General features: G+C 39.5%; 1 protein-coding gene across 3 annotated transcripts in view; it reads left to right on the top strand.

Moving 5' to 3' along the window:
• CNTN4 (contactin 4) overlaps positions 1-25,986 on the top strand; it is a 975,314-nt gene that overhangs the window by 445,201 nt on the left and 504,127 nt on the right. For all 3 annotated transcript variants that reach the window (XM_043886604.1, XM_043886603.1, XM_043886605.1), the window contains one exon: positions 18,305-18,446. In XM_043886604.1, the coding sequence (XP_043742539.1) occupies positions 18,392-18,446 (55 nt within the window). In that variant the 5' untranslated portion in view covers positions 18,305-18,391. The remainder of the gene's footprint in view (positions 1-18,304; positions 18,447-25,986) is intronic.

Below are 25,986 nucleotides of genomic sequence, written 5' to 3'. Positions count from 1 at the left end.
GAGCTGTCCACTTTGATTAACTCACTTCTCTTAAACGGAACCTTGGAATTATCTTTATTGTATTAACTCTTAAACATATTTTAGAATCTATTATTTAGAAGCAAGTTTATAACCCTATAATTTAACTAATTATGCAGGTTATCATACACATATCTTTATTCAATTTTTTTTTTTAGATTCCCTGTCAACTCATAAACTCTTCTCCACAAAAGTATCCAGGCTAAAGTCCCAGCCTTCTTAACTAGTTCTGAGTACTTTTCTGATTATTCTGTTTTTAGGCATATTACTTCCTGCTGGCAATTTGAGCTATTAGACTTATTCTGCCTTTTCCTACATAGTCAAATGCATTACAGTTTAAGTGGATTCAAGATGTAGTTTCTTTGTGTTCACTTTCTCAATAAATGGATGCATGAGACAAACTTTGTCTCTCCCTTCTGGGTATTTATAATACCAAAGAAGTATAATGATGAAAGTTATAATACTATATGATAACAGCTCTAGTAAGAGAAATTCTGAATGTTGTCAAATCACAGATGAGAGGTCAGTTCAGTTCAGTTCAGTCACTCAGTTATGTCCAACTCCTTGCGACCCCATGGACTGCAGCAAGCCGGGCTTCACTGTCCATCACCAACTCCCGGAGCTTACTCAAACTCATATCTATCAAGTCAGTGCTGCCATCCAACCATCACATCCTCTGTTGTCCCTTCTCCTCCCACCTTCAATCTTTCCCAGCATCAGGGTCTTTTCAAATGAGTCAGCTCTTCGCATCAGGTGGCCAACGTATTGGAGTTTCATCTTGAACATCTGCCCCTCCACTGAATATTCAGGGCTGATTTCCTTTAGGATCAACTGGTTTGCTCTTGCAGTCAAGGGTCTCTCAAGAGTCTTCTCCAACACCACAGTTCAAAAGCATCAATTTTTCGGTGCTCAGCTTTCTTTATAGTCCAACTCTCACATCCGTACATGACTACTGGAAAAATCGTAGCTTTGACTATATGTACCTTTGTTGGCAAAGTAATGTCTCTGCTTTTTAACATGCTATCTAGGTTGGTGATAGTTTTTCTTCCAAGGAGCAAGCATCTTTTAATTTCATGGTTGCAGTCACCATCTGCAGTGATCTTGGAGCCCCCCAAAATAAATTCAGCCACTGTTTCCATTGTTTCCCAACTGTTTGCCATGAAGTGATGGGACCAGATGCCATGATTTTAGTTTTCTGAATGTTGAGCTTTAAGCCAACTTTTTTGCTCTCCACTTTCACTTACATCAAGAGGCTCTTTAGTTCTTCTTCACTTTCTGCCGTAAGGGTGGTGTCATCTGCATATCTGGGGTTGCTGATATTTCTCCTGGCAGTCTTGATTCCAGCCTGTGCTTCATCCATCCCAGCATTTCTCCTGATGTACTCTGCATAGAAGTTAAATAAGCAGGGTGACAATACACAGCCTTGACTTACTCCTTTCCCAATTTGGAATCAGTCTGTTGTTCCATGTCTGATTCTAACTATTGCTTCTTGACCTGCATACAGATTTCTCAGGAGGCTGGTCAAGTGGTCTGGTATTCCTGTCTCTTTAAGAATTTTTCAGTTGTTGTGATCCACACAGTCAAAGGCTTTGGTGTAGTCAATAAGCAGAAGTAGATGTTTTTTCTGGAACTCTCTTGCTTTTTCTGTGCTCCATCAGATGTTGGCAGTTTGATCTCTGGTTCCTCTGCCAGAGATGTCTAAATCCAGCTTGAACATCTGAAAGTTCACAGTTCACGTACTATTGAAGTGTGTCTTGGAGAATTTTGAGCATTACCTTGGTAGCTTGTGAGATGAATGCACTTGTGCAGTAGTTTGAACATGTTTTTGGCATTGTCTCTCTTTGTGATTGACTTGAAAACGGACCTTTTCCAGTCCTGTGGCCACTGCTGAGTTTTCCAAATTTGCTGGCATATTGAGTGCAGCACTTTCACAGCATCATCTTTAAGGATTTGAAATAGCTCAACTGGAATTCCATCACCTCCACTAGCTTTGTTCGTAATGATGCTTGCTAAGGCCCACTTGACTTCTCATTCCAGGATGTCTGGCTCCAGGTGAGTGAGCACACCACTGTGATTATCTGGGTCGTGAAGATCTTTTTTGTACAGTTTTTCTGTGTATCCTTGCCACCTCTTCCTAATATCTTCTGCTTCTGTTAGGTTCATACCATTTCTGTCCTCTTTTGTGCCCATCTTTGCATGAAATATTCTGTTGGTATCTCTAATTTTCTTGACGAGATCTCTTGTCTTTCCCATTCTGTTGTTTTCCTCTGTTTCTTTGTATTGATCCCTGAGGAAGGCTTTCTTATCTCTCCTAGCTACTCTTTGGAACTCTGCATTCAAATGAATATATCTTTCCTTTTCTCCTTTGCCTTTAGCTTCTCTTCTTTTCTCAGCTATATTTAAGGCCTCCTCAGACAGCCATTTTGCATATGAGAAGTGCTAAATCATAATGAAGAGGTCAGAAAAGATGGAGAAGAAGCAGGAATAGAGATAAGGAAGCAAGATTGCCAGACCTATGGAGCTGACATTCAGTTTTAGATATCTGCCTCAGAGATGTGTGGGGGTTTGAATTAAGCAGGTCTTTCCTGATTTTCTAGAGTTAGTGAAGATAAGTGGAAAGTTGGAGAGAGAGGCTTGATCATATTTGTACTCTAGTCATGTAGCTGTAGCTGAAATGAGGAGGATGGATCAGAGGGTGCTGGGCTGCTTAGTAATGGGACTCTTCTTCAGTTGCTCTATAATTTTCTCAGGGCATCTTCCATTGATGACCCATTACTCAGATTGTTCCTTGAGACAAGTAATAACATGCTCCCCAGCCTCTTATGTTCTGTTGAGAAACCAGGAATCAGGTAATATTTTTTTTCCCCTAAGACCATCTGCTTTAACGTTAAACTCTATTTGGAGATATTGAAAAATTCAAAAGAGTGAAAAATAAATATTTTTAGAAAATTCAAAGGAGACTTTACTACATATTTGCCTTTAAATGAAAGTTGACACCCTGAGGCCAGCCTGACTGCTGCACCCGAAGGAAATCATGGACTGTGAAGGCAAACCTGGGTTGTTTCCTCAGCAACAGCAATTAACCTGGAAGAGCCTTCCCTTAGGTCTGTTTTAAGACAACAGAACTGGTGGGCATATAAATATACACAGGTGTAATTACAGACCCTTCGTGTCCTTGTTCACCTGCACTGTTCATTTCCAAATGCGTGAGTTATTTCTGGAATATCCTTAATTAGAATGTAGCGTAATGTTGTATTTGCTGAATAACAGTGTATGAAATATGTATACTTAGCACAGTGAAGCACTTACAAAGATGTGAAGGGTTTTTTTAAATTCTTTTCTTCTATAGTACAAATTACTCTCTGTTGGCAGCTGGGCCCTGGAATATCATGTGTGTGTCTGTGTGTGTGTGTGAATATATATACACACATATGTGTATATATGTTTGTGTGTAGACATACATGTGTATATCACAATCTTATATATTCACAAAAATATATATACACATTTATATGTATACATGTGATGGTTGATGGTGGTTTAATCTCTAAGTCATATCCGACTCTTTGTGACCCCGTGGACTGTAGCCCTCCAGGCTCCTCTGTCCATGGGCTTTCCCAGGCAAGAATACTGGAGTGGGTTGCCATTTCCTCCTCCAGGGGATCTTCCCAACCCAGGGATCAAACCCGGGTCTCTTGCACTGCAGTCAGATTCTTTAATGGACTGAGCCACCAGGGAAGCCATATATAATGCATATGATTTACATACTGTTTCTGTAGTTTATTCTGACTAGTTAACATGCTGAGACATGTAACTTCTCATATCAAAACTGAAGGGTATGTGGACTTCTGTGGTTGTGATAGAGGATCAGGTGTTAAAAGGCAGTGGGAACAAAGCCATGGGTTAAGCTTTTGGGGAATTGGATCAAAGAGGAGCTTCCTTGGAGCCCCTGTTAATATCAACAAAGCAGAAGCAATACATTGCTTCTCTGAGCGTTTTCCTGGTTTCTCTGACCATGCTCATCATGGCTACCAGACACATTCCTCAGTTGTGTGAGTTCAGGAGAAAGCAGCATTTCTTGGAGGAATTGGTGCCAGAGCTTTGAAGTAGCACAAGTCTGTCACTAGAGTCTTAAGCATTTCTACTACCAATGTGACTGCCCCACTTGAAGGCTTATTATGAGCTAGAAATACAGTTAAAGAACATTAAAAAAAAATATTTCTGATGATGAGAAATCTGCCTTCATGCATTCAGCTAGGAATGAGGAAAACTATTTGGAATGATATTTCACTGTATTTATGCAGGTTATTCTTTTTTAAATTTATTTTTTAATTGGAGTAAAATTACTTTATGATGTTGTGTTAGTGTCTGCTGCACAGAAGTGAATCAGTTGTATGTATACTTGTATCCCTTAACTCTACGCAGGTTATTCTTTCTCATCCATCAAGATTAGTGGTTCCCAAGTAGCTTTGGTTTTCCTCTAGTAGAGCTTCCGTAAGGTAACTTGAGATACAGTCTGAGCCTGAAATGTGATGCTAGCAAGAGTCAGATGAGGTCTTGTGTATATTTACAGCTATATAAACATAGGCAGCAGGGGGACATATTTCATCATTTTTTTCCTACACTTGAAAATACTTTCCTGAAACTTGCAGCCAAGGTGTAGTAAGTGAGGGCTGTGAGGCAATAAAATAAAAACTTAAACTGTGAGTAGAAATATACTTCAACAGAAATCATGGAATTAAATCTTTTTGAAATAACTACAACTATTTAGATCTTTGTTCGGTTGGTTGCTGCATCTCTGAAGTAGCTTCAAAGTTTGTTATCACTTATTAGAGTTCTTTTATCAAAAATATTTCTGTAGGTAATTCAACTATTTCCTAGTTTCCTTAGATAGCTAGGCTTTCTACATTTTATTTTACCAACAGCAGGCCCAGACTGCTAATTTAGGGAGGAAATTTGATGTCATGAGAAAATATGATTATATAGTATTACATCTATTCCCACGTTCATATTTTTCTGCTGTCTTACATAAGTCTCACATTTTTTTTTTTTTTCAGAGAGCGCATGGTGATAATAAATGAGAAATTTAGGGAAAACCTGAGTGCTATATTTTTAGCATACAAGAAGTACAGAATTCTGGCTTTTTTTTTCTTCATTAAGAAAAGCAGGCTAAACTTTTTTTTTTTTTTTCCTATACCTTAACTTGTCTATTCAGCAATCTAATTTTAGTTAAGTTGGAGGAAGATAACTACACTGTCAATGTGGATTGCAGTCTGGACATCCAGACTGCATATCCCCCTTTTTTTTTTCTTCATACTTTTTTCTCTGACCAGTGTGTCTCCTCAGAGCACACTTTCATGATCATTGAACTTTCCTGGAAACACTGTGGCATACCATAAATGTACATCTGCACTGGTATTACATGTGCACATATCTTTCAAGGAAGATAAACCCACTGTTGTTAAAACCAGAATAGGATTGTTTTTCAGTCTTACTCTCAGAATAGGAAGTAATTAATGCAGCATCAGCTTTATTTTGAAATAATTAAAGACTTACAGGAAGGTTACAAAAAAGGGTACAGAGTTCCCTTTCATGCCAGTTCTCCTAATGCTAACATCTTGTTGTTGTTGTTGCTTAGTCACTAAGTCGTATCTGACTCTTTGCTACCCCATGAACTGTAGCCCGCCAGGCTCCTCTATCCGTGGGATTTCCCAGGCAAGAGAACTTGAGTGAGTTGCCATTTCTTACTCCAGGGGATCTTCACTACCCAGGGATCAAACTCACGTCTCCTGCATTGGCAGGTGGCTTCTTTACCTCCGAACCACCAGGTAATCTATAGTGCATAGCCATAGTATAGTGATCAAAAGCAGGACAGTGATATTGGTGCCATTCAGTTAACTAAACAACAGGCCTGATTTAAAGTTCACCAGTATTCTGTTTTGTTTTGTTTTAAGCAAATGTCCTTTTTCTCTTGTAAGAGCTAATCCAGAAATCTCACCTTGTTTGTAATATTCATTTGTCCACACTATTCTTTAATTCATGACAGTCCCTTAGTCTTTCCTTGCCACTGATGATCTTAACATTTTTGAAGACTTCTGGTCAGTTATATTGCAGCATCTTACTCAACTGGTGGTTTCTCATGATCATCCTGAGCTTCGACATCACTGTCAAGTTGTCAGTTAGACCATACATGAATACTGTGTCCCCTCAGTGCTGCATGGCTGAGGGGGCTCCAGGCCAACATGACCTGCTGATGATGTCAGCCTTGACCACTTGGTTAAGAGGGGGTTGGCTAATTTTCCTCATGTAAAATTATTCTTTTCTCTACAGTCTTAGCTTTAGACAAAGACACATGTATTTCTTTTACATTTACTAAATATTGTATATTCACTATACTCTTTTATGACTCATTTTTTCTGCCTGAGAATTATAATACTGGAACCTTACCCTTATCCCAGTGTAAAGTTAATAACACTGTCCTTTGGAGGTTCGCAGATAAAGGACACTTTATAACTGGAAATGATCACTCTATTGCATTTTAAATAAGAACATAAATAGAATGGTTAAAAGTAGATTGGCAGCATGTGCTCATTCCACACCCAGAACTAGAGGGACATCTGTTATATATGTGACAGGCCAGGCCTGAAATCTGGTTCTCTGAGGACCAGCTAGTGTTTGTTCAATTTGGCCTAAGTCAGCCTGATGAAACAAAGAGCAGGTCAGTCACATTCTGTCTATTTTGGCCATAGAACTAACCCATGAATAACCACCCATTGATCAGGGTAATAAAATACTTTTTAAAAACTGTCATATTTGAAATTTCTGCTGTTCTTGTAAGGGAGGAAAGTGTACCTTGGCGTGCCAACGATTCTGAATCCTTATGCAATAATTCAGTTTCATCAGTTTGTATCTGACGATGAAAAATCCCCACCAATGCAGAGAAAGGCACCCTTTGCACAGAGGTTTATCAGCTGTCTCCTCTGTTTTCCTTTTGGAATGTCACTACTGTTGGGCCTGACACAATATGCTGAGGGGAAATTGGGCACTTACAGGTCTAGTAGGAAGCAGTGGAAGGAATACCAAAGAAGTATCTGACTTACTTGCCTCCCGAAGCTTCACTTTCTTGTTTGGCAAGTGAGAATAATCATATACTTATCTCCTTAAGTTATTGTGAGGATTAGATAGTTCATTTAACACCTTTGGATAGTAACAGACATAGGAAGTACTCAAGAAAAAAGAACAACAACAACAACAAAATAACCTCGTTGTTTTCTTTGTCTACCTTTCTCTACCATCTTGCATACTGATTGATAGTACTCTGCTTAGTCACTCAGTCATGTCTGACTCTTTGTGACCCTATGAACTATAGCCTGCCCAGGCTCCTATGTCCATGGGGATCTTCCAGGCAAGAATACTGGAATGGGTTACCATGCCCTTCTCCAGGAGATCTTCCCAACCCAGTGATAGAACCCAGTTCTTCCACATTGCAGGCTGATTCTTTACCATCTGAACCACCAGGGAAGCCCAAAATACAGATAGATCTGAGTGCAAAAAAAAAAAAGTTTTTTTTAAGGAGGTGAGTACTTGCCTAAATAGTTTTATATAATATGCAGTGCATTTCTGGAAAACTATTCTATGCCAAAGAAGAATTCAAAAGAGTTTGTCAAATCATCTGTAAATCTCCTATCATCTGCTTGCAGATCTGGTCTAAAAGACAATGATACTAAGGTATGTTTACAGGAATTTAGCTTTTTCTTCAAAAAAATGATCTCCGTGGGCAAATAAACTGGAAAGTGGACTAGAAGGCACACTCCATGATGACAGGGTCTACTTTACTATGACATCCAGTGCCTAGCACAGTGCCTGACATACTGTATTTATTCAACAAAGATTATTCAGATGAATATTGCTATATACATCTATAAATTAATAGCACAGGATCTGGAATGTACAGTGTGTTTACCATTATATGAGATTGCAAGCGATGAATATAAATCCTGTTTTACCATTTCACTGAAACGTAGTTTCATGTCCCCACACTCTACTATAAGAAAGGAGACTTCTAAGGTGGCACTTCTAAGTGAGGCAAAGTCCATGCTAAGATTTTATGGTGCTAACCATTTTATGTGCATTAGTCCACATACTTCCCTATGGACTTCTAATATAGGCAGCAGTGTCTCTGTCATACAGATGAAAAAATTGGAACATCCCAATAGCTTTAACAAAACATTTTGTGCATTTGATACAGAAAACCAGTATTTGAACCTAGTCTGTTTGCAAAGGTCATATACAGTCCTAGTTCACACTGGCCCACTTTGCTGGCTGTCCACTGTTCCGAAACTCTAGAGCCCTTTACACAGCCAGTAGAATAAAACAAGCTCCACGAGGGCAGACTATACCTGTCTTATTCATTTCTGTATTATGTGGCATGTCAATTAGTAGAAATTTAGTTAATGACTTGGGAGTGAAGGACAGCGTGTAAATGATTTCAGCCTGTTTGTTTGCATAGCCTGTCATAATGTGTGCATGTGTGTTTGCCCTCTTATTTCTACTTCTGATTAAGTAGATACAGGCTCTCTTTTAGGCTCCCAGTTATCTGATTTGGCTGTCCAAGCAATTGGCAAGCTGTGCATAATGATGAATATACTGGTAGCTTTACTTCCCCACTAAGTGCATCCAAGTAAAAGCACTGAAAGTCGTACGATTCTTGCCACTTAAAATCTGACACCTAATGTATTAGGTATTAGAGTGTTTTGTGCTTACCTTTAGCTCTTCTTTGGTTTAGGTGATTAAAAAATGCCTGTTGCTGTCTGTATGTGCAACATGCTTCATTAACAGTGATTTATTTGGGAGTTTAAGCAGAATTGGCACTCTGCAGCACACCAGTGGGCAGAAGGAAAACAAACGTGAGATGGTTGCTAAAAACCCTTCTTTCCTGCTCTGTTGGTAGGAGCCTTAAGAAAGTTTGCAAAGTTTACTACCCAATACCCAGAAAGCAAAACTAAAACTGTAGTCTCTGGGCAATATCAGCTCCCCCAAGCCAATCAAGTTCCTCCATGCACTCTCCTCTGACGCTCAGGAGGGAATCTTACGGGTTACGAGTTGTTCCTCTTTGGCACAGTGAGCTGCCTGCATCCATGTCTCTCCTAAAGCCAGATTCCTCCACTGCTTGTCCATCTTCGTTTCCCAAAACGTTTGCCTCCTCAAAGTTATGCCCAACTTTTTTAGTAGAATCCAGCTAAAGAGATTTTCTCTTACATTGCTTTCAACAACCCTGAATCATCACTGTCTCTTTGCCGAAGAGAAGGTGTTTCAGTTGTTCAGTCATGTCTGACTCTTTGTGACCCTATGGACTGTGGCTCGCCAGGCTCCTCTGTCCATGGGATTTCCCAGGCAAGAATACTAGAGGGAGTAGTCATTCTCTTTTCCAGGGGATCTTTCCGAACCAGGGATCGAACCCCCGCCTCCTGCATTGGCAGGAGGATTCTTCTACTGAGTCACCAGGGAAGCCCACCGAGGAGAAAAGTAAGGCTAACCGAGGTTAAATGACTTGCCCAGGGTCAACAGCTAAATGGTAGATGTGGGATTTAAAACCTGGTTTGTGTAATTATAAAGCTGATATTTTCAACCACCATAGGGAAAGCAAAAGACATTTTTATATAATTTGCAAACCATGTTGATTTTGTCGTGTCTATTTGAAATGCTATCTGGAAAAGATTCTGAGACTGCCCCTGGGCTAAGCAGGAGAAAGTACCATGCTCATTTAGCATTGTCTTCCCCAGGACTGGGAGGTGAATCTTGGTGGTGTCATGTCTTTTTCTGTCTTCTGTTATGATCTACTTCTGTTGCAGTTTTGTTGTACTGAGAATATACATTCTAAAGCAGAAATGAAGTAACTGAGAAGCAGACTAAAGAAGAGGAAAGTGCCGTGTACCTTTTACATTACAATTGCCTATTTTTCTAATAAGCCTGTGTTATAACTTCAGTATTTAGAAGAATTTCAGTAGTGTGGATAAACATCCATACTATGAAGTTCAATTTTCAGGGTTGCTTTCTAGTATGATGGGAATATTCTATGTCTTGTTGGTGGTAGGGGTGATATGACTGCATCATTTTTTAAATATTTTTTAAAACTTTTGTTTATTTATTTGTCTGCACTGGGTCTTGATTGTGGCAATGTAGAGTCTTTCATTGCAGCATGTGAAGGCTTAGTTCCCTGCCCAGGGACTAAACCTGGGCCCCTGCATTAGGAGCATGGAGTCTTAACCGCTGACCACCAGGGAAGTTCCCATGACTGCATAAATTTTGGAAATCTCATTAACCTTTATACTAAGAAGAATACATACTAGTATATGTGAAATATACTTCAGTAAACTTGTGGGGAAAATACTCAGAGTTTATGTTCTGTCTCCATTACTTATCAGCTCTAACTAAAGACAGTGTACTTATCCCTTAAATGTAATATTGTTGTATCCCTTAAAGGGTTGTTTTAAAGATTATATGAGTTAATACTTAGGAAGCAACTACTACATAGTATGTGCTTTGTGATGTCTATTTATCATTCCTTAGTTATTTCATATTGCATTCTACCATAGCATTGCCTCCAGCATTGTTTAATAGCTTAATCACACATTCTTTTATGTTGCTTATTAATTACATATATTAGCTGGAAACTTTCACAAATAGATCTTTCATATATGGATAATTGCATAGTATACATAATATATATCATTGTATTTTTGAATACAAGCCTTTTCTATTTTCATCTAAATGATGCTAGAACACCACAAAGTATATTTGTTCATTTTTCAGTTGAATTTTAAAAGTGTTCAGTATCTACGTGTTTCTAAATAAATATTTATTCAAACCGATGGATTGCATTGTGTATTTGAACATAATCCAAACATTAGACATGGTAAGATGTTTAGGGTGAATTTGTGATATATACTTAGAAAACTAAGCAAATAAATAGAAATTTCTTAAGTCTTTAAAAATCTAACTATTACAAAAAGGAAAATATTAGCATACTCTGGGCCTTAGTTGAAAAATCATTAACCAAATTAAGTTATGTAACTAAATTTGGACGAAAGTGGAACCAGGTATTTGTGTGCATGTTTATGTATGTGCAGCTCTCATTGAGAGTGATTATAAAAGGAAATTGGATTGTCATCATTTATAAAAGAAACTAATATATATATAATATCCCCAAATTGAGAAATAGTGGTCTAAGCATTTTTATGATGATTGAGATACTTACCAGAAAGGCAACTTGTTTTCCTTGGGAAGAAGTTCTGTCAGGGAGTAGAAGTATTTAAGCTATGTTTATGAATTACTTTAATAAAAGTAAAATGTAAATACAACTTTGGAAAGTTGTATAGTAAGTGATTACCTGGTGGTGACTATGAATAGTAGATATGTATTTATGGCTGGGGGTTAAATTGCAGTATCTCAAACAGCTTTGATGTGTGAGAAGATGGGGTCATCTGAGAAACTGTGAGATGTCTAATTGGTTATGGCAAAGACATGGTGACCACTATTCATTTGACAGATTAAATCCTTTGAATGCATACCCTTTCTCTGATATATGATGCATCAGGGCTTCAGTGATTCTTAGAAGCAACCTGATCTAGATCTTTCTTTTATAGGTAAAGAAACTTGCCCAACAAGTAAATAACAGGACTGACCTAGGAACCAAGTTGTTCTGAATCTCAATCCTGTGATCTTTTGAAATGGCACTGTGATTGTTGGAATTACTTTTATTTTATTTTTTTTTTTGAGATGATCTCCTGAGGAGCAAAGTGTAAAGGTCTAAAATCGATGTAGAGTAAGGTTTTACAAGGAGAAAGTGTGTTGAAAAAGCAATAGTGCATATATACTCTAAGAAACTTTAATAAGAGGTTTTTCAAAATTAGTGTGTAGAAATCTTTTGGCTCTCAACATGTATAAAAGATGTTCTTTGATGACTGAATTAATAAGATGTTGACTCTCTGCTTTTATGCCGGAGTGAATATTAATATAATCATTATATTTCTGGTTAGAATTGCCATAAGTGGCAGACACCACATAGTCTAGAAAGCCTTTAAAAATAGGGGTAATTGTCTACCTTAGCTGACCCTCTGTAGTTCCTAAAAGTCCTCTGTAATATGATCTTATGATGGAAATAGAGTCCAAATCAGCTATTGAGTAGGTAAGTATCATCTATATCAGATGGTACATCTCATGTGTGCCTACCTGTTGGTTAATTGATGCAGTTTTCCAAATGTATTATCCAAACATTTTATATCTTCTTTACACTATTCTCTTCATATATTAAGATGCTTGGAACAAGCTATTCAAAGAGAAACCAAGCAAGACACATTTTCTCACCTTCCTGGCAGACTACTTATTGCACTGTCCACTGAAGCAGGGACGATCTCAAAGAAATAGTTGCGGAAATATGTTTCCTGTAGAATATAGAGTAAAAATCTGTGCAAGGAGACAATGTATTAAGCTAATTTGATTGATATTAATTTTCATTGTCCAAGAGAACCTGTAGACCAGATACCATAGGATACAAAGTATAGATTATCTGTACCACTAAGTTGGTATATAAACTAAGTTATATAATCAGTAATCTTTTCTACCCAACTGAGTTGTCATGCCCTTATGGACAGAGACCTTGACCTTGACTCTGCATTCTGCATATAGCCATGTGAATAATGAGCACTCAAATATATGCTGACTGATTGAATATTAAGATTTGACTACATACCATCTTCCCTTGAAATGATTGACAGCTGGCTTTCCGAGGAAGCTGAATTTCTCTCTTGCTTTTAGTTCTGCTCTCTGCTTTCTTGCCATTATGATTGACTGCACCCCTTATTAGTAATTTTAGAATTAGAAAATGCTCAGTTATACACGAAACTGTGGATGATCATTTTTAACAATCTTGCCTTAAGAATGACTGCATTCTAAATAGTAATTAGCCAGAAAATAATCATTCCTGTTGTTTTTACACTTAAAGGGAGAAAACCTTCATAGTTGTGCTCTTGACAAGAAGAATTCTGAGTTGACTCTAGTGAAATACAGTCTTCTAACAAAGTCTCAGCTCTGAAACCCATGCTCCACTTTATAATATGAATATTACACAGATCGCGTACCTCTCATCAGTGGTGCTGGCTTCTGTTTCTGCAGGACAGCATGAAAAGCAGAGTTACAAAAGAGGCAGCACCAGACCTTTATGTCGTCATGTAAAAGACACATTACTTTACTTACATTTCTGTCGATGTGGTAGAAAAGAGAAGTATGCAGTAGGAAGACATAGATTTGAACACTGGCTCTGTTGATTTAGAGATGTTTGACCTTGAACAAGTTCCCTAGACTCTCATAGTCTAATTTCCAATATTATAGTTTTATAGAGGATAGTGACATCTGACCCTCCAGTGTTGCTATGAAGGTTAAATGAAAAGGGAATATCAAAGCACGTGGTAGACACTTGAAAGATGTTAGCTAAGTTTATTCTTTCACTGACACTGTTTATTGATTGTCTGCTCTGTGCCATGAGCCTCTAAAATACTATCCCATGAGCCTCTTAAATACCAATGATTAAGACAAATATTCCTACCTTTATGAAGTTTACAATCTGAGAGGAGATTTGAACTTAATCTAAATAATAATAATAATAATGGAGATTTACTTTTAAAACATAGATTGGTTAAAGTTTACAACACGTGTGTGCAAAAGACAGGGTTCATGGTTTGAGTCCCAAACTGTAGACAAGCAAGTATGTTTACAAAGATTAAGTGACTTTCCCAAAATTGATAACTAGTGGCAAAACCTGGAAGAAAGGACTTAATTCCAATCTAGTGTTTTTATACATGAGGTTGTGAAAAATAACATACTTAGTATTTAGAGATGCAGATCCTGTGTTGACCAGAGGAGACAGGCAAAGGGCAGGACTAGATACTCTGTGCTTCTGGGAGTTGCATGTAAAGCAGATTCCCATACAGGGAAACCAGATATATTCAGAACTTTCCCCTGTTTAAAAGCATCCCCATCCTCCTCCTAATCTTCAGATTCAACTCTTTTTTTTTTTTTGGCCATGGAGGGTGAGGGTGGGGAACTGCGTAGGGTCTTAATTGTGGCACGTGATCTGCCTGCGGGCTTCTGCTTGTCTGCCCAATTCTCCGTAATCGTGGCATGTGGGCTCCAGAGCTCTTGGGCTCAGTAGTTGTAGCGCATGTGCTTGCTTGCCCCATAGCATGTGGGATCTTAGTTCCCCAACTAGGGATCAGACCTACCTCGCCTGCATTGAAAGGCAGATTCTTAACCAGTGGACCACTAGAGAATTCTCCAAACTCTTTAATGTATAGTCAAGGTCCTTTGGGGATCAAGCCCGTGGCTTAGGCGGTGGTGCACTCTCTTTAACAAGGGTGATTGCTAAGTGTCAAGGTCCTGTCCTCGGTCCCTTCCACACTTTCTCTTTAGACTACACAATAAGCCTGCATTAACCCACTCCAGTACTCTTGCCTGGAAAATCCCATGGATGGAGGAGCCTGGTGGGCTACAGTCCATGGGGTCGCAAAGAGTCGGACACGACTGAGTGACTTCACTTTCACTTTTCATGGGTATTTTGGACATGAACTTAAGCAAGCTCCAGGAGATAGTGGAGGACAGGGAGGCTTGCTGTGCTGTAGCCCATGGGTTTACAAAGAGTCGGACACCATTTAGCAACTGTACAGCCACATGGGTATTATTGTCATTACAGGTGAGCCACCCTGCTGGGGAATGTAGATTCAAGCGTAGCGTCAGATGTGAGTCTGTCTACTTTGCTCCTTCCATTATCTTGCTTTGCAGTAACTTGAACACTCTGTAAATTGTCATTTTCCTTGTCCATGTCACTTGACTTGGCATTTCCTTCCTCTCTCTTATTTATCCTTTAAGACCCAGTTCAAACTGTTAGCCCCTTTGGAGAGTTTTTTATTTTTTTGGTATCTGTTTGTTGTTTATTTGGCTGTGTTGGTTTTTAGTTGCATCATGCAGGAGCTTTCATTGCAGTGCGGGGACTCTAGTTGTGGCTCTGAAGCATGTGGGTTTAGTTGCCCCAAGGTATGTAGGATCTTAGTTCCCTGATCAGGGATCGAACCCATGTCCCCTGCATTGCAAGGTGAATTTTTAACCACTAGTCCACCATGGAAGTCCCTGGAGAGCATTCATGAAGCCCCTGCCCTACCCCACCCCCTGGCTCAGTTAGATGATGTTCCTTTGCATCCTTAGCACCTTGTCCTTCATAGATGTATTATGTGAATTGCACTGAAATACAATGACTGGTTTAAACGCCTTTCTTGCCAAGTTAACAGTGAGCTCCTCGAGGGCAGGGCTCTTACCTCTCTGCACATCCAACCGCTAGCCCTGCCTCTGCCCCTGTTAGCACATCTGCTTATTCATTGAGCTGAAATAGAGCTATTTGGATAATGACAGATTTTTAATTTAGTAGAGTGCTAAAACTAATCTTTATGTGATTAAGCCCTATATGTAGAACCAGGACATGTAAGGAAGAACTGAATCATGCTGTGTCTTGAACACTATATACTAAGTTCTTCAGCATGACTGTTGGAATAAGAATTGTTTGAAGAGTTGGAGGCTAGAGGAGTTTTGCTCTGTGGAGCTCTATGTACAGATACACTGTGGAATTCTCAATTATTCATCTCCTTCTGGCTCTGCCAGCGAAAGCTGTCCAGTCCTGTTTCACTGTGTGGTCTCCTCCCAAGGATTTACGAGTCTAATTCTTGGTCAAGGTCCCACCGTTAGTGCTGAGTACACTGCCTTTTGCTACAACCACCTTAGGATAAACCAGAGAGACTCTCAGCTGCAGGGGAGATCTATGACCGCCATAACTCTCGCCTCATCCCACAGCTTGCTTTCTGGTTCTGGCAGAAAACCGAAATTATAAAACTTTGTATCCTGCGCCACAGCCCCACATGAGGTTCATGAATCTTCACCTCCCTTCAGAAAACCCAGTTCTCTAGTTAAGACTGCCCACCAGACAAATTACTGTCAACTGGCCCATTATTTCTGATTAGTGAAGGTGAGCCTTACCTACTGAGAGGTAAATAAATGCCAATCGGGTTCTTGAAATCCTTCATCCCTAAAAATCTACAGCTCTTAACAGAACGTGCACTGTAAACAGCATCCTATCATGAATCAAATCTTTATGGTATAATTGGATACATTTTCTAAATTAATTTTAATTGCTTCAAGAAACTGCTTAACATTGTAGATCAGTCCCCAGGTCTGAGATGACATTTCCCTCACAAAATTAATTATTAATACCCTGATCATTTGCTAAAAACATTAATAGTTTTCATTGATCAGCACATCCTGTTTATCTAAAATGGCCTAATCACCATGCATGTCAGAAGAGTATTTCAACATATCCAATTAGAGACACAGCCCGCTTTTCAGCCGCATCAGCAGATCAGAAGTTAAGAGTCCCTTTTGTCTTTACAACATATCTAGTCTGGTTTTATCAGAAACTGAGGTATTTAAGGGCACAAAGGACAGGAGAGTTCTCTAATGATGGTTCTTCACTTTCTATAAGCTTTCTGGTAAACGTAAAGGCTTCTAAGTGATCACATGGTATCAATTAATGCTAAGAGCCCTTGATTAACGAGCTTGTGTCGGTCCGTGTTCTCATGTAAACCTGTGTTCCCTTGGTGTTTTTCCTGATAAGTGGCAGTGAGATGAGAGGCCTCAGGTTATCATCAGCTTAAAAAAAAAAAAAAAATCTCAGGGCTACAATAGTAATCATATCCAGCATTTGTATGGTGCTGTGTGGTTTTCAATGAGGTTTCATTTACTTAACTAAGAAGAGTCTTTTGAAACAAGCTTGGGAGGGAGGCTGAGTGGGATATATACCCAGGACCCTGTAACTTGTTATAACCCAAGCTGTAAAGAGAATGTGTCTTATGGTGCCTTAAATTTCTCGTTTATTTGATTAAATGATGAATAGGAAGAAGGATTCTGCTCATCTTTCAAATCCCAGTGGGAGCTCATCTCCTTTGTGAAGTCCAGAAGTGTCCCTCCTTCCTTCACAGTGGCATGTCGTGTTGCAGTTTTATGAAACTGTAGGCAGCTTGTACCCCGCTGGAGGAGGAGACCCCTAGAGCTAGAGCTGGGATCTCTGCTTTGGCAGGTCCCACGCCTCACTAGTGTCTGGCAAGCAAAAGGCACTCCACAGATGCATGAATCCATGACTGGCTAGCAGGATGGACGGGAGAAGGGATGAGTGAATGAGAACAAGCCAAGCACAGTGTGCGTTCTGTTTTATTGAGGTCATGTTGCAAACCTTTCGCACCTAAAGGCAGTTCAGCTTTGTTTGATCCCCCCGGCATTTTAAAAAATACTGTGAATTGATTTCCCACATTTAAAACTTGGGAGATTTTCAAAATAAATACTAGTATTTTCAACTGTTCTTTGATAAGTTGTAAATGCCCCTGCAACCGTGGGTCAGTACCCCTCATGTTAGCCATCAGCACGAGCTGAGGGGTCCCTGCCCCTTCAAACAGAAGAAGCCTGTGCCCATCTGATGGCCCATGAGCGCTGCTTGCTTCACCCGTCCACTTTCCTGCTATGTAGATTGTACACAGAACAAGTAGCCTCTCTTCACCATGGAGTTTTTCTGTTATGCCTGGCTAACAGAAGAATCACTGTTCTCATTCATGCCCTGGATTTGTCCAAATGAACCTAGTAATTTGTCTGGAGGCACTGGAGCTGCACATTTCTGTTGCATTTTAGGGATGAAACATAGAGCATTGGAGGGGGGGGAATATTTGAATTCATGGGGCGGTTATCATTTTTCACACATTTAACTCCATTCTAAGACTTCAGAATTTCTCCTTAAGGTCCATCAGGTCCTATTTTGTTCAGTGACATTTCTTCTGTATTCACTATTTTGGGTGTATTATTAATTGGAAAATAAAAATAATGGCACCTGGAGATTAAGGGACTGGAAAAGAACTTATAAAACATAATTTAGTCCCCTGCCTTCGGGTTGGTTCTCATCTAATCAGAAGCTGTTCTTACCTTCACTCAGTAGCCACAGGGATCTGTCAGCTCCAGTCTCTACCCCAGTATCATTGGGAAGAAGAAAAAGAGGTTTATTTCCTTCATATTCAAAATTTAACATGCTTTCTCTTTTTCGGTAGTAGTTTTCCAAAAGTCACTTTTATTCATATTAAGTAAATTTGCAGAGACCACAAGGAGAAGTATTCCCAGATCTCATTGTCATGTCTCTTCTCCTCCACAGAGTAAAGGTTGAACACAACTTAAAAGAAGCAGCTATTCTATTCACTTGTTATTGGACTTGAAACTCCTTTGACCTCGGAAACTGAAGATGAGGTTGCCATGGGAACTGCTGGTACTGCAATCCTTCATGTTGTGCCTCGCAGGTAGAGTGTCATTTGAAAACTTTTTGATTTAAAAATGCCACTGTATTTCACACTAATTCAAAAGTGGGCCTTCACTTTAGATGGCAATGATAAAATAGTAAGAGTACGCACTACTATGACATAGCGTTCGCTGACACCACTGGATATACTCTCCTGATGGTCTTTTAGCGCCTCTTTTCATGGTGTTGTATCCAGAGCTAGACACTGATGTTTCGCCTGTCTGTCTAGTCCTTTTAGAGTTGTATGAGCTACTATTTGGTTTGAAAGTTGTTATTTTTGCTCATTCTAGCAACTCAATTGCACAGAGATATTGGACAATAAAGCTGATTAGTCTCAAGTATTACCTACTTTGATGTCAGTGGATGGAACTTTATCTGGATGACTCTTTCAGTGTCTTTGTTGATATAACACCATCCTTTGATTCCTTTGTTTTCATTTGAATACACCTATAGGTTAGCAGGAGCCATAAGCATAGACATGAGGCTTTTACCATACTTTCATGGTCAGCTGCTAAACAAGGGCTTTGAAAAGTTCAAACATGCTGTTTATTCCTTTCTGGGCTTTCTGGAAGATGGGGGCCTACGAGCTGACATACACCACTCAGTGTTGATGTGGCCTGCGTCCAGTATGCACTGAGAGTTGGTTTCCAGGTTGGGATGGTGGGAGTCTTTCCATGTCTTTTTGAAATAAAACTAGTTGATCTGTTTTGTTATTCAGAGTGTCAAGTCCAAGACAGATACCTGGAATATATTTCTCTTTTTATACCATAAAACAAAAGTGACTTTTTTAGTCATCACTTAACTTGATTCATGCATTCATTCAGATAATGTTACTGAGTACCTTACAGGGAACCAGAACTGTGTTAACATCTGTGGATATGCTCCTATGCAAGAAAGACACAGAAGTCTATTAGCTGAGTTCTCGAGCCGTACTGACTTGCAGCTAGGTACAGTAAATTGCTGTGATTACTGTGTAATTAAAGGTAGTAATGGTAGTACTCCCGTATATGGATCCCTTATGCATGCCAGACACTGCACTAAGCCCTCAGTGTAGTTTACTCTTTATTTTTGTCACTGTTATTATTAATATTATTACTAAAGCATTAAGAATTTAAGAAACTCACCCAAGGTCACCATGCTAGGAGGTGGTAGAGCAAATAAGGTTCAGACTCAGAGCTGACTAACTCCAGATTCCATAGTTTTGACCAACATGTTATACAGTCTTGTAGCTTTCTCATTGATTTCTTCAGTGTATGATTGTAAATTACTCTTTAAATTTTGGCTTTCATTCTTCCTAGGTTTTTCTAAATGTGAACCGCCATCCACTTAGAAACTTTAGAAAACCCTAGCTTCAAAGCCTGCGCTTCTTGCCTTAGTTAGGTTTACAGCATCCTCACCATTCCCTGCTTAGGGTCCTGTTGGCATCTAGCTGTCTCTTTTAGAAATATTACTTCTCACCCTCATCTGGTCAGAAGCTAAATGTCCGCAACTCAGCAGATGCCTCAGGCTCTGTGCCTCACTTCCTTTCTCCAGTCTTTTCATGGGCCTTGACCCTCCTGAAAGTCCTCAGCTGGGACAATCTGTGTCTAATTTCTCCTGTCTGTAAGATAAACATCTACTTTAAAGTACAAGATCATGAATCAATGTCTCAGTATTTGATCATAGCAATCTGTGGCCAAATTAACCCACTGTGCACAGTAGATATCAAGAAATCAAAGGGTTAAAAATCAGTGAAGCCATTAATCTCCTCAGTGGTGTTTTAGAAAAACTCAAAATTCTCACCCAAGATGTGTACCTATATCTTTTTTATGCAGTTAACCTTTTGCAGGAAATCATTATATTGATTTTTGGGGTGAGTCTTTTTTGTGAACTGGTTTACATGGCATTAATATTCCGTTACCATATGCCTTTTTCAGTGTAGGTAAAGTCAAGCGTTAATTAATGTTTTTGTTTTCTTGCTATTTGTCTTGATTTCATTAATTTACATAGTACTCGACACTGAATTCTGAACAGATTTCTTTAACTGCTCTTTCTTTTCCTTTTCTATACTTTCTTAGTTGTGTATTTCTTGATTAGTTTTTGGCAAGGAAAATAGTTTGTCAATTATGTTTATCACAATTAGTGAATCTCAAATATGCTTTTTTTTTTTCCCTGATCTTTTTTCCTAAACAAGATAGAAGATTCAAATAAATACACAGGTTTCTCTTACACGAGATGCGTCTTAAAAGGTCTGCTAATTATTTAAGGAATCCATTAGTAATTTATGGTACAATGACAGTGTTCTCTCTTACAAAACTAGACTCAGTCTCTCACAACAATTTAAAACAAAATGTGACTACTGATGCTAGTAGTCTGAAAATTCAGTCTCTACAAAATTGAGTTTTATTTTTCTCCCTCTTAATTTAAACAGGGAGCTCATAACCCTACTACTGAGAAGAACAAGGAAGCTAGTAAGTGAATGAAGCATTCTTAAGGTCATACTGACTGCTGACAACAGGCAGTACAAGTCACTGTGGAAAACTGGACAAAACATGTCCTATTAACGTGCCAGCCGGTGCCCCACTCTGCTCCTATATGCCAGGTGTCCCAGTTTTTAGCTTTTATGAATAAATCTCCTAATTATTGTTGCCCATCAACTCAAATTAATTTTAAAATAAAAATTAAAAGACTGTATGAGGACCGTCCTGGTGGTTCAGTGGTTAAGACTTCATCTTCCAATGAAGTGGGGTGCAGGTTCCATCCCTGGTTGGGGAGCTAAGATCCCGCATGCCTTGCGGCCAAACACCAAAAAACGTAAAACAGAACCAAGATTGTAATAAATTCAATAAAGACTTTTAAGAAATTATCCACATTAAAAAAAAAAATCTTTAAATAAATAAAAGGCTCTATGAAGCAAATCAAAACGGACTTCCGGCAAGATGCTGTTTCTAGTTCACCAGGTTGCAAAGTCTGTTTCAAGCATTTAGTTTCTATTTGTTATGAGACACAGTACCAAATAAGTAGACCTTAGGGTCTTTGTACTAATTCTTCCTTTACCCAGTAATGCTCTTTCCTTGAATGTCCCCATCAGTCGCCCTCTGGCCTTCTTTGGATCTGTGCTCAAATGCCACCTAATCAATAAGACTTTTCTTGACCACAGCAAATAAATAAAATTAAATTGAAATAGCAATAATTCCTTTCACCAGTATTTTATACCCCTCTTCTTTAGTTTTCTTCAGAGGTCTTATCACTATATGAATAGCTATGTGTTTTATTTGTCTTTATGCTAAATACCTTTCCCTACCAGATTGAAGCTGTGTTAAGGCAGGCATTTTACATCTTTTTAGGTCATGGCTTTATGCCCAGCATCTTCAAACTGCATAGTACATAGTGCCAGTCACTGAATAAATAAGCATATGTCAAATGAACAAATGCTGCGCACTGACCAGACATGAGCAAGAGAAAGCTGATCTCCAATTTCCAGCCGTGCACTGGATCCAAGGCGTGCCATCTCCTTCATGTTAAGGCAGTGAACCAGCCACCTCTAAGGCTGATTCATATAAATGTGTTTTTAAAATTAGATTTAACATATGCAGTATTAAAATTTGTTGGTGGGCCTTGAACTCTATCTCTTGGTGTAGCACGCCCTTGTCAATTTCTGCTTTTAACCATAGCTGGGTGGACTGTTCCCACTCTGTATTTTTCTGCTTTGAATCTTCCTCTAAAGTCACAAGCAAGAGGAACTTCAAGAAATTAACTCCCTTCTTCAGCGTGGTCCACAAACCGTGGGGCATGAGAATCAGCAGATAAAAGCCTCAGGGCCTGTCATTCAGAAAGAAGCCTAGGCATGTTCCTCACAGTTCCTTTGAGGTCCCCAGCAAGACTGAAGCCCTGTTGCCCATAATACACTCCCTGTCTTCTTTCACTGGACTTCCTGGAATCATCTTCCAAATAAACTGTTTTCAGGTCCTTTCAGGCTCTGCTTCTGGGGGAATCCAGACCAAAAACACGCACACACCAATTAGTAGTGGACGAGAAGCCCATTATTGGTCACATCAGTAATTAGGACAAAACCATACAGAAAACATGATTTTGGCAGAGGTTATTGAAGTGTTGACTGTGATGTGGGTCTGTTTGCCTGTATGCATGTGAGTACCTGCACGCATCACCAACTCAATGGACATTAAATTTGAGCAAACTCTGGGAGATAGTGGAGGACAGGGGAGCCTAGTGTGCTGCAGTCCATGGGGTCGCCAAGAGTTGGACTTGACTTAGGGACTGAACGACAACGATAACCTACACGCATGCCTCTACATAGATATGCCTGGAAGTATTATCCAGGTCCTGCAAACACGTAGTTTTAATTTTTTATTTTACTATTTGCTAGTTTTATTATTAGCCAACTGATGGACAAGTCATTTTTGCCTCTCTGTGATTCAGTTTACACCTCTGTATGATGAGGATATTGAACAAATGCTCCCCTAGAGTCCTTTCTAACTCTAAGAATATTGTCTGCTGCCTGCTAAGTTGCTTCAATCATGTCTGACTCTTTGTGACCCCATGGACTATAGTCTACCAGGCTGTTCTGTCCATGGGATTTTCCAGGCAAGAATTCTGAAGTGGGTTGCCATGCCCTTCTCCAGGAGATCTTCCTGATTCAGGGATCAAACCCTCATCTCTTATGTCTCCTGCATTGTCAGGCAGGTTTTTTTTTTTTTTTTTTTAACCACTGGCACCATAGTTCTAACTAAACACATGATTTGAAAGGCAGATATATATGCTGAAGGGTCAGAGCTAAGCTTGAAACTTTATTCATCTAATATGAAAATTTCACATAGGTCCTGTGTGTTGTTGCTGTGTGTTACTGATTCTGTTCACATTGGCAGATTTGAGAAGAAGAATAAAATGACTGCTTCATATGTTCATATGGAGGAAGAGGCATGAAGACATTTAAAAGTCCTCTGTAAATGGGTGAAAAAAAAAATGTATGTTTGATGTATTCTCAGTTGGCCTTGGTTTGAGAGAGGCTAAATATATCCCCACCTCTATAATGCAGTTGACCAACTTCAGCAATGATTTCTTTTTGAGAAAGTGCATCCTCTGCAAATGCGAGTATTTTGTTGTCTGTCCACAAGCTCTCTGCTGCTGTTACCGCTACATCTGGGACAGGCAGTGGGGAAAGGGTCCTGTTTATTTCAAGAGAGGCATAGTCTGGGATTAGCAAGCATTCTCGTAATTGGAGCAAGGAGGAGGCCCTGATTGAATACTTAATCACAGGGGAGTGGCTTGAATCTATGACAGAAAGAAATGCAAAAGTAAAGTCTCTCAGTCATGTCTGATGACTCTTTGCAACCCCACAGACTGTAGCCTGCTAGGCTCCTCCATCCATGGAATTTTCCAAGCTTGAATACTAGAGTGGGTTGCTATTTCCTTATCCAGGGGATCTTCCCAACCCAGGAATCGAACCCAGATTGCAGGCAGACTCTTTACCCTCTGAGCCACCAGGGAAACCCAAGAAACACAAACCAGGATGCAATCAGAGTATATGGAGACAATGTCCAGTGGTCCTCAGGAGGCATTTTAGGCTCAAGATGTGTCCTATATGTTAAACTGAAGTATACTATGGGTGTGTGTGTGTGTGTGTGTGTGTGTGTGTGTGTGTGTTAGTCACTAAGTCGTTTCCTACTCTTTGTGACCCATGGACTGTAGCCCTCTAGGCTCCTCTATCTATGGGATTTTCCAGGCAAGAATACTGGAGCTGGTAGCCATTCCCTTCTCCAGGGGATTCTGAACCAGGGACTGAACTTGGGTCTCCTGCATTGCAGGCAGATTCTTTACCGTCTGAGCCACCACGGAAGCTCCTAGACTATGGATGCTTTTCTATTCTTCTAGGGTCTGAGAACATGTATGCACAGTAGGAACCCCCAGTATTTGTTGATGTTGGCAGTAGAACTCAGTAAGCACAGTCTTATCAAGTTTTCCCTTAATCACACATTCCTGCAAAGCTCAGGATCTGCCCTGAAGATCCCGGCACCCCATCACTATCATGCCCATATAGCCCCACTAGGATGCAGAGTACACAGAAGTGAGTTTCAAAGTTGGCCTCACAACATAGCCAGCAGCAGTATTTCAGTTCTCAAACTCTTGTATTTTCCCCAGAGTAAACAGAACAGACAACTTTCAAATAATTCCCAATTCTAGACAGATATTAAACCCAGTACTGCCTCTGTTTTTGCAAAAGTAAGAAGCGTTCAATTAAGATCAAAACAGAGTTGAGTAAATGTCAGTTTTCATACAGCTACTGCAAAGCCTAGTTTTGCACTGAACTCTTAATTTATTGTTTCTCTTTCTAAGAAACTGTCTGGCCAGTATAGCCAGCCATGCTGACTGCAGCCAAAGAATGGATTTCCTATTTCCTCTGTGCTGTCTCAGAACCATGGCCATGAAATGAAGCCAAGGTAGTAGAAAGATTTAGCAAGAAGAAAGTTAATAGCTAGATTAAAAAGCAGTGGCTCCAGTGAAGAAAATTTAGGAAAAGAATAGGGAGAAGTATACTCAGAAAATAATAAACAGCAAACAGAAAACTCTTTTTGAATATCAATTTAAGTCCTTAAAAACATTTCTCAGTGGAAAAATATTAATCAGTAATGAAGATGTTGAGGTAAATAGAGAAACTGGCAGCAATTTTATGTCCCCACCAGCATGGACAGATAGTAGCAGTGATACAAACCAAATATTATTAGAAATATTCAATTTAAGACCTCTCCTGAAGCAAAATCATTAATGGCTTCATTAGATATGCTCAGCTAGCCTGGATGCCTTAACTATAAATAAAACTCTCTTACTGATAGAGTCTAGGACATGTTGTATCTTAAAAAAAAAAAGATCTGATGAATGAAACACATTAGGAAGAAGGGAGAAAAATAGACGGATGAAAAATCCAAATATTGCATGCATTTAATATCAGCTTGTGTGATGGTGCCTGGTTAAAATGTAGGATTCATGGTACTTTCTCAGAACTTGAGGACAGGTGAAGGAACAGCCGTGGAGTTTCCTATTGTGCCAGGAACACCACCTGAAAGCATGGGCTTTGAAATGAAAGAGATAGACCTGTCACTTGTCAGCTGTGTGGTCAAGCTATTTTATCTCCCCAAGACTTGGGTTGCTTTTTATTTTTTATAAAATAAAATAGACAGAATACATGTTTATTGGGTTGTCTGTGAGAGTTGAGGTCATGTATATGTTCTTTATACTTAGTGCAGTGTCTGATACAAGCAAGCACCGGTGAGTGTGCGCTGTCATTCACTGAGTCGTTTAGCCTGTCTTTGAGGACCCACCAGTGCTAGGACTGTGGTGCTCTCTGAGAGTGTCCTTTAGCTCTAAGTGAAAGATTGGCCCTGTCCTCTTTACCCTGCTGCTGCTGCTGATGCCACCAGTACCAGCTTCTTAGCACACAAGTATCCCGCCCTTCTTCAGTGATTGAAGTTTGGATAGCAGAGTTTACAGGACATTTGTTGCCTCTCCCCCACCTTTTTGCAGTTTGACCTCATCTATAAAGTAGA

This window comes from Cervus elaphus, chromosome 24 (assembly GCF_910594005.1).
Source record: "Cervus elaphus chromosome 24, mCerEla1.1, whole genome shotgun sequence".
Classification (NCBI taxonomy): Eukaryota; Metazoa; Chordata; class Mammalia; order Artiodactyla; family Cervidae; genus Cervus; species Cervus elaphus.
This window is presented reverse-complemented; position numbering and strand designations above follow the sequence as displayed.